Genomic DNA, 12,187 nt, shown 5'->3' on the forward strand with positions numbered 1-12,187 from the left:
TGGACGCCTTTGTCTTCTATTTCTATGCACAAAACAATGTATTCTATAGGAAAATACATCTGGTGCAGCAGCAGGAACTCCCCTCCGAGCATTTTGGCACTAAGTGAGATGAAAATGGCACTAAGTGAGCTGATGATTTTTTTAAATCATCACAGCCGCAAGGCTGGATGGTGAGAAAATGATGTTTAATACCGCCTCCTGTTATATTACACGGATACAGTTTCACGGTAGTTCAGAAGCCGGTCGTGGAGCTGGACGTCACTGGCCGTCCATCAGACTAGGTCCATCAGAACAGCCTCAACGCCGCATTTTCTCGGCCACGTGTGTTCTCGTCTGCAGAAACGTGTGACCCACGACTCCTCCTCAACGCCGCTGCCACCCCTGACCAACACTGAACCATGATTAATGGACGACGAAGCCGCAAACGCAAAAACAACTCAGAACAATCAAGTCCGGTACAACAAGGTGTCTCTACGAAAACGGTGCCAGACATTTATTTTGCTCTGTGCTTTTTCAATTAACCCAGGAGCATAAACCTGCCGTGACCCTGAGAAACGGATATCTGTGTAATCACAGTGCTTCATTATGACTGACTGAGTGTGTGTGTGTGTGTGTGTCACAGCTGTGACCTGAAGGAAACCTGCAGGCCAGGACCTGCGGGGGGAGAGCCGCGCCGTGGAACGTACGGGTCGTAAAAACCAGGGAGCTTCGGCAGAGGTCAGGAGTTCAAGAGGCATAAATATTTAAATTACGGCGAGACTGACAGGAGAACAAAGGACTGAGTACGGTGACCCAAAAACTCTGCTTTCCCATACGGCAAGAGAGAGGAAAAAAAACACACACACACACACACACACACAGAGGCCCAGAACATTCCTGGACGTACAACTTTGATGTTTCACTTCCCAATGCAGAAGTCCCTGAAAATGATGTCCAATATTTCCTCCGCTCCCACCTTCCCCGTGATCCGGCCCAAACCGGTGAGGGCCAGGCGCACGCCTTCAGCAGCCAGCGCCAGGTCCACGTCCCGGTACTGCTGGTACTGGCCGAGGGCCTGAAAACACTCGTGCAGGTGGGCCCGGTGGCGCGCCTGCGTCAGGCTGGGCGTCCCGGCCAGGGGGTCTCCACACCTGGGAGGAAAACGTTGAGAGATGTTCAGCACACCCACGCCTACAGGCCCCGCCTCTCTGTTCATTAACGCAACATTAAGCCTTAAATATCCCGGGTGGCAAATTTTAAAAAGGTCCCCTGACATATTTTCTTGTAAATCGGTCTTTGTGTCCCCTAATTCCGTTTCGGTGTCTGTACCTTTAAATTCTAATGAGGAGGAGAGAGGCCAATAGAATTTAGAAGCACCATTCACCAACCGCAACGTTTGGCGCAGACAGGAAGTCGTGTCTGCATTTTTCCTGAATATAAAACGAATGGCCTATATGACGACATAATGTGAGGAATTCCAGATCCAACCGTCTGAGCTGCCGCTCTCTGAATGGTGAAGCAGAATGACCAAAGGGGCTAAGGGAACTCGTATTCATGTTAAAAAAAATGACATTTTCATGTCAGGGGACCTTTAAAAACTCGACTTTTGGACTCACAGAGAACTAAGCCGACTCTGCAGTGATGTCATGAAGTTCTCCAGCCCATGGCTGGTATGGCAGGACAGAAGCGAGGCAGGAGGAAGACCCGGGTTCTTGTTGAGGAACGTCTGTGTCTTCTCGACCTGCTCTACTGGGAGGAGGTCACTTTTGTTGAGGACCAGGATGCAGTGCCTCAAAGACTCCTCCAGACCGACCCCATGGGGTAGCACGGCCAGAAGATGGGCGCCCAGGAAGACAGGAACCTGGAGTGGGTCTGTAGGAAGCTGTGTGGCATCCACCACCACCAGGGTCAAGTCTGCCTGTTCCACCCTGGAGAACGGAGAAAGAACAGGACGCTTTCTCTTGAGACCTCCTTCCTCCACTGGGTCACATGCCTGAAGCACTTCATCCAGGCAGCACGCCTTCGGCCTTTACGTTTCATGCTGATGCTGACGTAGTGCTCCAACATAAACAGGGGAACCAAAATACGAATGCTGCTTTTGTCCAGGCGAGACAGTGATCCGGCCACGCCCGTCCACCCACCGTTACCTGCCTATTACGCAACTGACAGCATAACCCGACCAGGTCATTAATCTCTGTGCATCTGGCGTGAGAGTGAACAACATGGTACTGAGAAGTTATTCCAATTTATTCCAAGTTATTCCACACATCCAAATGTATGTAATAATGGGTGTCAAAACTGTGCAACACTTGAATAAAAGTAATATTTATGCAATACCAATATATGCAACTAAAATGACCAAGATGTTGTGATGTACAAGACGTGATGCATGGGGCAACAATGTCACTGGTCTAAAAGCTACACAATTGCTGTTAAGTTTAACACAGTACTAAGAGATAAAATGTAGTCCATAATATGAATATTTTAATTACACCTGATGCACTATATAACATCCTAAACTTTTGATGTCTGGTTTAAAATATTTTGCTTTGAATTCCATTGATATTAGTAAAAAAACAAAAATGTACATCGCGAGAAGTAACCATGTTTAAAATGTCTGCAAAACCTTCAGTTTTTTAAATACACTGAATTTAAATGATGTTCCACATTAAATATTAAAGTAAAAGTGCCAAATATTACACAATTTTTTTTGCATTTTGGTTTCATTTTCCAGAGAATCGCCCAATGGTGAATGTTCTGGGAACGCATTGGACAAATATGGTGTGCCCCAAGGATCCGTATTATTAGTAATATTTGAAAGACTGCATTCATTCACCTCTGCAATGTTTAAGAGCTAAGATGGACACTCACCATATCACTTACCACTACTTATCTAGTAGTATGCATTAACAGTATATATGGACTAACAGTTAAGTCTATATATACCATGACTCATCTCATCTAGGCTGTCCAAGATATAACAACTGAAGCCTCAGGATCTTCAGATGGACCAATATCATAATACACTGTAGACCATGGGGCAGTGGTGGCCTAGCGGTTAAGGAAGCGGCCCCGTAAACAGAAGGTTGCTGGTTCGAATCCCGATCCGCCAAGGTGCCACTGAGGTGCCACTGAGCAAAGCACCGTCCCCACACACTGCTCCCCGGGCGCCTGTCATGGCTGCCCACTGCTCACTCAGGGTGATGGGATAAATGCAGAGGACAAATTTCACTGTGTGCACCGTGTGCTGTGCTGCTGTGTATCACATGTGACAATCACTTCACTTTACACTTACTTTACTTTACATGACACTGGACTGACAGACTTGAAACCTACTCTGCACTGTTCGGTCCTTTCTCCAATTCACTATGTTAATACCGACCTTGCCATTACACCTACTGGACTGTTATCGTGGACAAATCAGCACCAACCCTGCTCTGACACCTACTGCCCCCTCTCCCACTCGCTCCTTCACAAGGTTTCTCCCTTTTATTTCTCCATTAGTCTTTTTAGTGGTGATTTTCCTTGTGTGCAGAAGTGTTGGGGGTGTCAACAGTAGGGCCTGTCAAAGCCCATTGTACAATCAGTATACATATGAAGCGGTGGTAATGTTTTGGGGTTCAAATAATTTTCCATTTTTACACTTCCATATGTTCATATTAATTCATGAGCATACTGTGAAAAGAAATATATGAGAATATAATTGATTATTTTGACCAGAAAACAATTTAGACTAAATGAAAGGGATGTGTTTATATTAGTAATGGAAATGAATGGAAAAGGTGATGCTGTTTTTGATGGAATGTGCAGGGCTCTGACGTTCGTACAGTATGGTACGTAATGGAGACAGGCGGTAATGCCAGCGGCTAAAGTGTTACTGATTGCCTCTTCCTTCCTCTGTTACTGAGCACTTCCCTGTTCTTAATGCTTCCTCTCACAGGGAGCCTTAAAATACTGCTGCCCACACTGTTTACTTAAAAATTCGTCTTCAACATACTTCTCCCGGGCCCGGCGGACCCCCTCTTGCTCAACGGCATCCGCGGTCTCCCTCAGGCCGGCCGTGTCACTCAGCAACACAGGAAACCCGCCGATGTCCAGACAGGTCTCCACCACATCCCTGGTGGTTCCAGCTATTGGCGACACAATCGCCGCAGGTCGCCGACCTGAACAAGGACATGTTGTTTCATCGGTTAGCTAAGCCCTCTGTTTTTTCATTCCCACCCTTAAACACAGCATTTTATGCAAGTCTGCATAAAAAACAACTACAATCGTTACCAACTAACCAACATCCATATTCTTCTGTGTATTTTTAAGTTCGTCCAACATATTTAACACAACCAGACTATTGTGACAGATGACATATCAGTCTACCCTCTTAAAACAGGGAAAGATAAATCTCCAGGGGAAACTTTCCCAGGATCTGTGATAAATAAGGGCGTTATCTGGATAGGAAGCAGTTTAGTGGAAGAACGATTCAAAAAGTTGACAAGCGTAATTCGTAATGCTCACCGGACACTGACTTTTAAACAAACACGTTGACAAATGAGCCACGTAATGACTTCATATATGAATAATGAATTAACTTTTTTTGGTGCTCTGATGACTGAATGGTTTGGCTGAACTCCCTTACAGAGCAGGTTGAGGAGGCTGCTCTTCCCAGCATTGGTCTCTCCGGCGATGACCACCTGTACGCCACTGCGAAGTCGCTCTCCTTTGCGCCCATCGTGGAGGTGGCAGGTTATCTCAGTCTGCAGCTGAGCCACAGAATTATCCACTGAAGAGAGAAAATAAATCAGTCAACCACATCATCAGGTCCAAGCCCCTCTAGTAACTTCCCGGGTGCCACAGGGACCAGTTCTTGGCCCACTCTTTATTTAATGAAAGAAATAGACATATTTCTAAAGGTAAGAACTGGAAACAATTATCCATTATATGTATAGTTCTGATATACAATAGATCTCATAATTTGCATATTGTTAAACAATATAGATATTTGAGAACTGGCAGAATTAGTTTATATTTATAAAGTTATTTTTCTGAGTAAATTTCAATACTCAGTCTAAAGGGAAGTAAAAGTAATTAACAGCATGACAGCAAGAGAAATGGGAATACATTAAACTCCAGCTTGAGCAAATAGCACAAGCGTGTTTAATTCCAGATAGTGAACAGTTCCCAGACGAGAATAAGTAAATTATCCTGGACACAAAGGCAGGAAAGACATGCCCTTGTGATAACCACTCTAGAGCTCAGTCATCAAATTCTCCAAAATGCCCCAAAAGCACCACACACTGTGGGTTTTTAACAGTAATGCCCTCCCAACAAAAGAACTTGCTGGTCTAAAGATGCGTCTGCTGCTGACACCCAATTCCTGTGTACGAACTCGGAGGCTCTGAGACAGAAACTAATTCTTACTGCGTCCCCCCTTTTCCTCTGGTTTCCTTGAGGAAACTGTCCTTTCAGCAGTTCTGCTCATCTCTGCTATCTCGGTGCCTCCTTATGGTCGGAGTGAACGAGCACAAACAGGAAGACCCCCTGCACAGATCCCCAGGGACAGGGCTGCATGGCCATGCTGTTTTTATTTCCTCGAGGAACATGGGCGCCCACCTTGGTCTAGGACGCCATCCTCGATGAGATCATCCTCGCCGAAGTCGATGAACGCTTCAACATGAGCCAAGCACTGACGGTGAAAAACAACATAAACAATGGAGCATTCTTTCCATATTTCACCAGAACAACGTGTTAAACATGCACCTGAGCAAAGTGTAGACATGAAGGGAAATCCATTCAGACGGTTCCTGAGAATTTTGATAGATTTTTAAAAATTAATTTAATCCCTTTTTTTTCTCTCTCTCAGAATTAAGAGCCATGGGATCACCCTTTTTCCCTCAACCCCAAGGGCGTTGAATGTGCCAAAGACAGGCTGGCTCTCGCCCAGGGCAGGATATCCCGTCTCCTGATCTCTGTTCTCGACTACCAAGCTGCCCTCAGCTCTGTCCATCACGCTCCGGCGCGAACAATGGGCTGGGGGAGCACGCCGTGACCCGCGGTATACATCCAGCGCATATACAGTAGCTATAAAAAGGACGTCTAACGTCTCCGCAGACCTCTGGGGAATGTCCCGCTCTGGACTGGTGGAAGAAGCCCGGCCGGGTTTTGTTTTGAACGTTCCTCTGTGTGTTCAGTGTTGTGTTTGTTGATGGAAAAAGCATGTGGGGTGGCTCCCGCTCTCACACCTTATATGTGTATCAAAATTAGATCTTTTTATATCTGATGACAGCTGACAGTCTTTTCAGTCCTGGGTCCTCAGTGCTGGAAACAACTTCCTATTGATGACAATGACACACAATGACAATCACGTCACTTTCACCATTGTAAACAGAAGGGCCCAGTTTAATAGGGTTTAATAGGGTTCCTGTGGGTGCAGGTGCAGTCCGAAAGCAAAGCAACTAAATGGTTTGTAATATTGTATCATTTTCCTCTTGGTTCGGTTTCCTTTCACACAAGGAAAAACGCGAACGAAGCGTCGCTTCAAGTAACATGAGAACTTTCATTTACATTTACAGCATTTATCAGACGCCCTTTTCCAGAGCGATTTTCAATCAGAAGTTACAGGGACAGTCCCCCCCTGGAGACACTCAGGGTTAAGTGTCCTGCTCAGGGACACAATGGTAGTAAGTGGGATTTGAACCTGGGACTTCTGGTTCATAGGCGAGCGTGTTACCCACTAGGCTACTACTTCCCTCCGCTGATTGGTCAGATTTATACGCAAACAAATATGGAGGTTGTCTGTTGCCCTAGCCATTTTATATTATATTACATGCATTTACCACTTTAGGCAAAATGCACATTTTGAAAATGTAGCGCGCCTACGTCTTGAAAATTATATGCTGATGCACTGGAGTCGCCAAAGGCAAACCAACACAGGAGGTGGCGTGCATTAACCATACAGAACTGTGGGAAAAAAACATCAAAATTTACCCATAATTCACTGTTATGAATTTAAGTGATAGCGTTTGGTCCTGTTTTGTTTCGGTACCAATTCTTGCCGCAACCTGATTTGGACTGGAAACCCGGTTTGGACTGCGCATGCGTGGTTAGGGTTAGGTTTAGGCCGTATTATGGTGGCTTTCGGAGTCCAAACTCGGAACACTGGTCCAAATCGGGTAGAGACACCTCTCACCAGGCGGACCGCACCAGAGTTGTAGAGGCCACTTCTTTTTGTGGTTCTCGGAGCACCAAGGGGGAAACAAAATTAAGTTTGATTGAAGCGTACTGAAGCCTGTAAAAGTGCCCTAAGTCTACATATACCGGTATGAAGATCAGAAATGGATTACAATGCACTGATGTACAATACGGCTAAACGCTGTAAAAGTCCATGTCAAAATGTAAGGTGAGCGTGAACCTGGGTGAGCCTCTGGCTCCAGTCACGGTAGAGTTGAGCCAGGTCTCCCGCCATCTGCCGCAGGGCCTGCCTCCTCTGGGCCTCGGTCTCCGCATGGATCAGGTCTCCGAGCCCCTCCACCTCTGTCAGGCCCAACTTGCCGGCGTGGAAGGCCCGTCTGGTGAACTCGCCGGCCTCTGCGGGCCGCAGGCCGGGGAGGGAGCCTGCAAATTAACAGGCTGTTAGGGCCAACTACTCATTTAATGGAGACCGCTAAAGGAGAGGTAGGCACTGGCACGACTCCTGCAGACTCAGCCACTTCCTTCGGCTCCTCTAACAGTGCCTTCACCAGGCTTAATCGCAGTAAGCCCTGCTCACGGATGTTATAACATTTTTCCACCGGGACATTTCCTCTTCCCTCAGTGAGATAACACCAGCAATATTATTGTAATCATAATACTAGGAAGAGCACTTCAGATAGCAAAAGCATATTCATTATAATCTATTGGCACAATAAAACAAGCCCCTGATGCTAATGAACAGGACAGAAATCTGTATTCCGTTTATTTATGACAAGTTCTCGTACGTGTTAAGTATGAAGTATTAATTTTTCAAATACTCACAAGAGGAGGAGCTCTGCTGCTACTTCCCGAGTGACAAGGTATTAAAATACATTTTTTTTTTTAATATATGAAGAATATCAGGTTGAATATTCAGTATTTTTGTTATTTGTCTCCTGGTGGAAGGGTTCATGTCTACTGATGTTAAATAAATCTGTTATAGAATATTCTCAAATAGGATTTACTTAGATAAAAAAAAATATCTCCATTGTATTCATTTATAAAGTATTAATATTTTCCTTCATTTCGTGCAGAAGAGATCTCAATAACAGAAGCGCAGAAAGTCATGACGAAGTCAGTTATGCGGTGCTGCCCTCTAGTTGTACAGCAGCACAATGTCACCACCAATGTGTTGTGGGATATTTTCCTTCATAAAATACCACCATCTCTCAAGGTTCTCTGTCTTGGAATGAACTTCCACTAGATGCTCATTAAAGATCTTCAAACGCAAGATAAAAACCTTTTTCTTTCATCAAAAAGGATTCTTACAGATATATTTTAATTAAAGTAATGGTATTTACAGATTCGGTCATGATGGACATTTCAAAGCATTTATGTAAGTTGCTCTGCTAAATGCTGTAAATGTAAATGCCTCATCCAGACAGAAAAGGATCTGACTGGACAGATCAGGGGTGTTGGAACCAGTGGGTTGCCAGGACCAGACTTGAGAATCCCTAATCAATGCATCAATGTAATCTCAACAAAAGGACTCAAGGAGAGTTTTTTTCCCCCACAAAAGCTTTTACCATTCTGACACTCTCATATGCACCCCCAATTCATCAAATTGTGCAATATTTATTATTATTATTTATTGTGCAATATTTATTTATCTGTAGAGTATGCAATGTTATTAATCTCATTGTCCAATATCTAGTTCTTACTTCATATGTCCATCACAACAGTGCCATATATAAATGATGTGTACATAGGACACTTTGTAGAACTTTTTCACTTTATCTTGTCCTACATAAATGTCACTTTTAATCTCATTGTACATGTGTATAGTGAAAATTCATTCATTCAGAATTCACTGGCTTTTATCCTGTAAAATAACGCCAAAAGGCAACAAAACCTACCAAGTGCATCAAGGACCCCACTTACAACAGCCGGACCCCCGTGTACATGAAACTCTGCGCTGTCTTCCCCGGTGAAGCTGTGAGGACCTGAATTGGAGAGAATCTCACTCATAAAGCCTGAACAGCATGCATGACAATGAATTCCATTTTCAGAACATGTGTGAATGTGGTGAAGGTTGCGGGTTAAACTGACCAGGGAACCAAAAGACCAGGCCACGGTCAAGAATCTCCTTGGACTGTGGGTGAAAGATGCTGCGGAGAGCGGCGGTGCGCGGGGCAGGGGGGCGGTCCGGACCGGTCAGGCCGCGCAGGGCCAGAGCCGAAGCGGGGCCGGACACGCGCACCACCGCCACCCCACACTTCCCCTGACCGGAGGAAAGGGCAAAGATGGTGTCAGTTGCACAAAGCGGGGCGCTGCTCCACAGTCTGTGTGATGCACGGCTCCTGTTATAAATATAAAAAAAAAACATTGATGATCACTACACTAAGATATTATTTCAAAACTCGTAGTTGGGCTGTTATTAAACCAACTGCATACAGTACAGGCCATAAGTTTGGGCACACCTTCTCATTCAATATGTTTTCTTTATTTTCATGACCATTTACGTTGGTAGATTCTCACTGAATGCCTCAAAACTCCACGTGTTCATTCAAAGTTATGTACTTAACAAAGACCTGGCCTCCACAGTCACCGGACCTGAACCCAGTCGAGAAGGTTTGTGGTGAGCTGGACCGCAGAGTGAAGGCAAAGGGGCCACCAAGTGCTAAACACCTCTGGGAAGTCCTTCAAGACTGTTGGAGAAGCATTTCAGGTGACGACCTCTTGAAGCTCATCGAGAGAATGCCAAGAGTGTGTAAAGCAGTAATCAGAGCAAAGAAACTAGAATATAAAACATGTTTTCAGTTATTTCACCTTTTTTTTGTTAAGTACATAACTCCACGTGTTCATTCATAGTTTTGATGCCTGCAGTGAGAATCTACCAAAGTAATTGCCAGAAATATAAACCACTATTAAAAAATGAAGAAAAGTAATTTAGGAAACATGATGTGCCTTACAGAAAATCACAGCAGTATGGTTTCCTATATGCAGGTAAGGTTGTGGGGAATGCAATTTAATGAAACGCAACCAATGTTCAGACCTTAACGCTCCGCCTAAAAAGGCGGACATCTCGTCACTTGCACAGCCGCCAGATCCACGGATCGGGCCGGAGCCGCCACTCGTGAAGACGCCGCGACCACAACATTTCCCACATGGACTCCCCGCGGTCGAAGCCCTCTCATTGGCCGCTGCGTCACGACGCCGCACGGCCATTCGTCCGTCGCGTCCGTCAATCAATGGAAGCGCCGCCCACCGCGCGCCGCTAAATTGTGTCCGTGCGGACGCAGCGGTTCTTCCCCGACGTTCCGGCCGGCGGCGCTGCCGTGCTGCTTTTGCGCACACGCTTCTACTTGAATAACCTCGAATTAAACTCGGAGGCCACGTTGTTGTAAATCCAGCGCATCTCTGGCAGTGACAGCGTTACTGGTGACTTGCACAGGGACACAGTTACTGGCCCCCATGTGGCTGCTCTAGGGTGGTGGGACGGCGGGGCTTCCTTTGGAAGATGCTGCTGGGTCGATCGTCATTGAAATATTTAAATGATCGGGACAAAGGTTCGTTTTGGTGACGAACGAATCGTTATCCGGCCACAACAGCAGACTTTGGGGTCCAGAGGTGACAGCGCACGAGTAGAAGCGACGCCAGGTCACCCTCCTGCTGGGCGCTGATTGGCTGTAGCCACCACGCATTCGGGACCAAGTTGCAGGAGTTTGTGGAAGATCAGGAGCAGCCCGTGCTGCTGGGTGGGTGAGAGGAGGAGGAGGAGGAGGAAGAAGAGGAGGAGACCGGGGGCAGTGCGCGTCTTTGTCCCTCCTCCAGGGGAAAGTCTCCCTCTCCCGGAACGCGTCCTGCAGCGACCAGGATGAGCCGCGGATGCGTCTGAGCCCCCCGCCTCCACCCGATGTCGCCCTGACGCCCGGACGATCTGCGACGCGGCCCGCACCCCCCCATCTGGACGGCATGCCCGACACGGGAGCGGCGGCGGCGGCCAGCGCCGACACCGACACCTCCCGGCACCGACACCGAGCGCAGGCGGAGGGGGAGAGGACGGAGCCGAGCACAGGCTCCTCCGGGGTGCTGGGTAAGGTGGAGCAGGTGGATGGGCGAGGTGGGGGACGCAGTGAGTCTTTTGTCTGATGATGATGATGATGATGACGAATCGGAAGAAAGTCCTCGGCCTTTAAGGTCAAACGCCGCTGAGGACCGCTGCAATATTATTATTATTATTATTATTAATATCGCTTATATTATCATTAATAAAAACCAACGCCCCTCCTCCCGAACCGGGCCGCGGTTCCGACTCGACGTCGCGACGCGGCGGGGGCGCGCAGGGCGGTCCCGTCTCTCTGGGGTGGGGGACAGAAGCCGCGGTTCCGGGGACGGGGTCCCTCTCGGCCCGTCATCCGAAAGGCTTTTTTTTTAACACGTAACAGTCCTGAAGAAACAGCTTCGGGAGGAGAAGCACCGGCCGAGAGGCCATGGGGGCCGAGGCTGGACTCTGCCGAACACGCTGACCAATCAGGACGCGGCTAGAACTCTGATGTCGCCCTGATGTGACGTGGTCCCCCTGGTCAGGTGTGTGTGGCTGTGACAGTAGAAATATTTGGGCACCGGGCTCTGGTGACACCAAGACTCCTCCGGGCCATCTGAGAACTCGTTCCGATCCCGTTACGTGTATAAATATCTTCTTCACCCATTCAACCACGTGGCCTCGAAACATTTCCCAAGAAAGCAGCCTTCGGCGAACTATTGCAATAAACCCGTGCAGAAGATGGACGGGTGGTTCTTCTGACCATTAGATGTACAGATCGCGTGACTCGTCATCCTCGCCATTTGAACGTTGTTAATGACCGGATTATGAAGTCATATGGGCCGTATGGTTCGTCACGCAGCCCCTCTGGCACCTGAACAGATCGAACAGAGACGGGGGGCTAAAACATGGACGCCCTGGAACCAGCGATCGTCTTCCGCCGCCGAGCTGCGCGTTGGTGATCCGAGGGGGGCTGGGTGGAGGTGACCTTGGTTTCCGACA

General features: G+C 47.3%; 2 protein-coding genes across 4 annotated transcripts in view; one reads left to right on the forward strand and one right to left on the reverse strand.

The window, feature by feature from the left end:
• Nucleotides 1-10,850, reverse strand: gtpbp3 (GTP binding protein 3, mitochondrial). The gene is made up of 9 exons (XM_028962653.1): nucleotides 10,196-10,850; nucleotides 9,250-9,500; nucleotides 9,057-9,143; nucleotides 7,382-7,584; nucleotides 5,584-5,656; nucleotides 4,610-4,753; nucleotides 3,977-4,142; nucleotides 1,596-1,907; nucleotides 1-1,130 (listed from the first exon to the last, which is right to left on the reverse strand). The coding sequence occupies exons 1-9, from the start codon at nucleotides 10,366-10,368 to the stop codon at nucleotides 899-901; spliced, it is 1,641 nt and encodes a 546-aa protein (XP_028818486.1). The 5' UTR covers nucleotides 10,369-10,850; the 3' UTR covers nucleotides 1-898.
• The window catches only part of ano8b (anoctamin 8b), a 22,840-nt gene continuing 21,126 nt past the window's right edge, over nucleotides 10,474-12,187 (forward strand). For all 3 annotated transcript variants that reach the window (XM_028962644.1, XM_028962646.1, XM_028962647.1), the window contains exon 1: nucleotides 10,474-11,236. In XM_028962644.1, coding sequence (XP_028818477.1) covers nucleotides 11,029-11,236 — 208 coding nt within the window. In that variant the 5' untranslated portion in view covers nucleotides 10,474-11,028. The remainder of the gene's footprint in view (nucleotides 11,237-12,187) is intronic.

The sequence above is a fragment of the Denticeps clupeoides genome, chromosome 19 (genome assembly GCF_900700375.1).
Source record: "Denticeps clupeoides chromosome 19, fDenClu1.1, whole genome shotgun sequence".
Taxonomy (NCBI): domain Eukaryota; kingdom Metazoa; phylum Chordata; class Actinopteri; order Clupeiformes; family Denticipitidae; genus Denticeps; species Denticeps clupeoides.

Excerpts from the sequence above, each read along its gene's own strand:
- gtpbp3 (XM_028962653.1), bottom strand. The coding sequence starts at position 10,368 with ATGGCCGTGCGGCGTCGTGACGCAGCGGCCAATGAGAGGGCTTCGACC. Across the intron at positions 7,585-9,056 it reads TGGGGTCCTTGATGCACTTG|GCTCCCTCCCCGGCCTGCGG; the intron begins GTAGGTTTTGTT and ends GTTAATTTGCAG. Across the intron at positions 1,131-1,595 it reads CAGAGTCGGCTTAGTTCTCT|GTGTGGAGACCCCCTGGCCG; the intron begins GTGAGTCCAAAA and ends TTTTCCTCCCAG.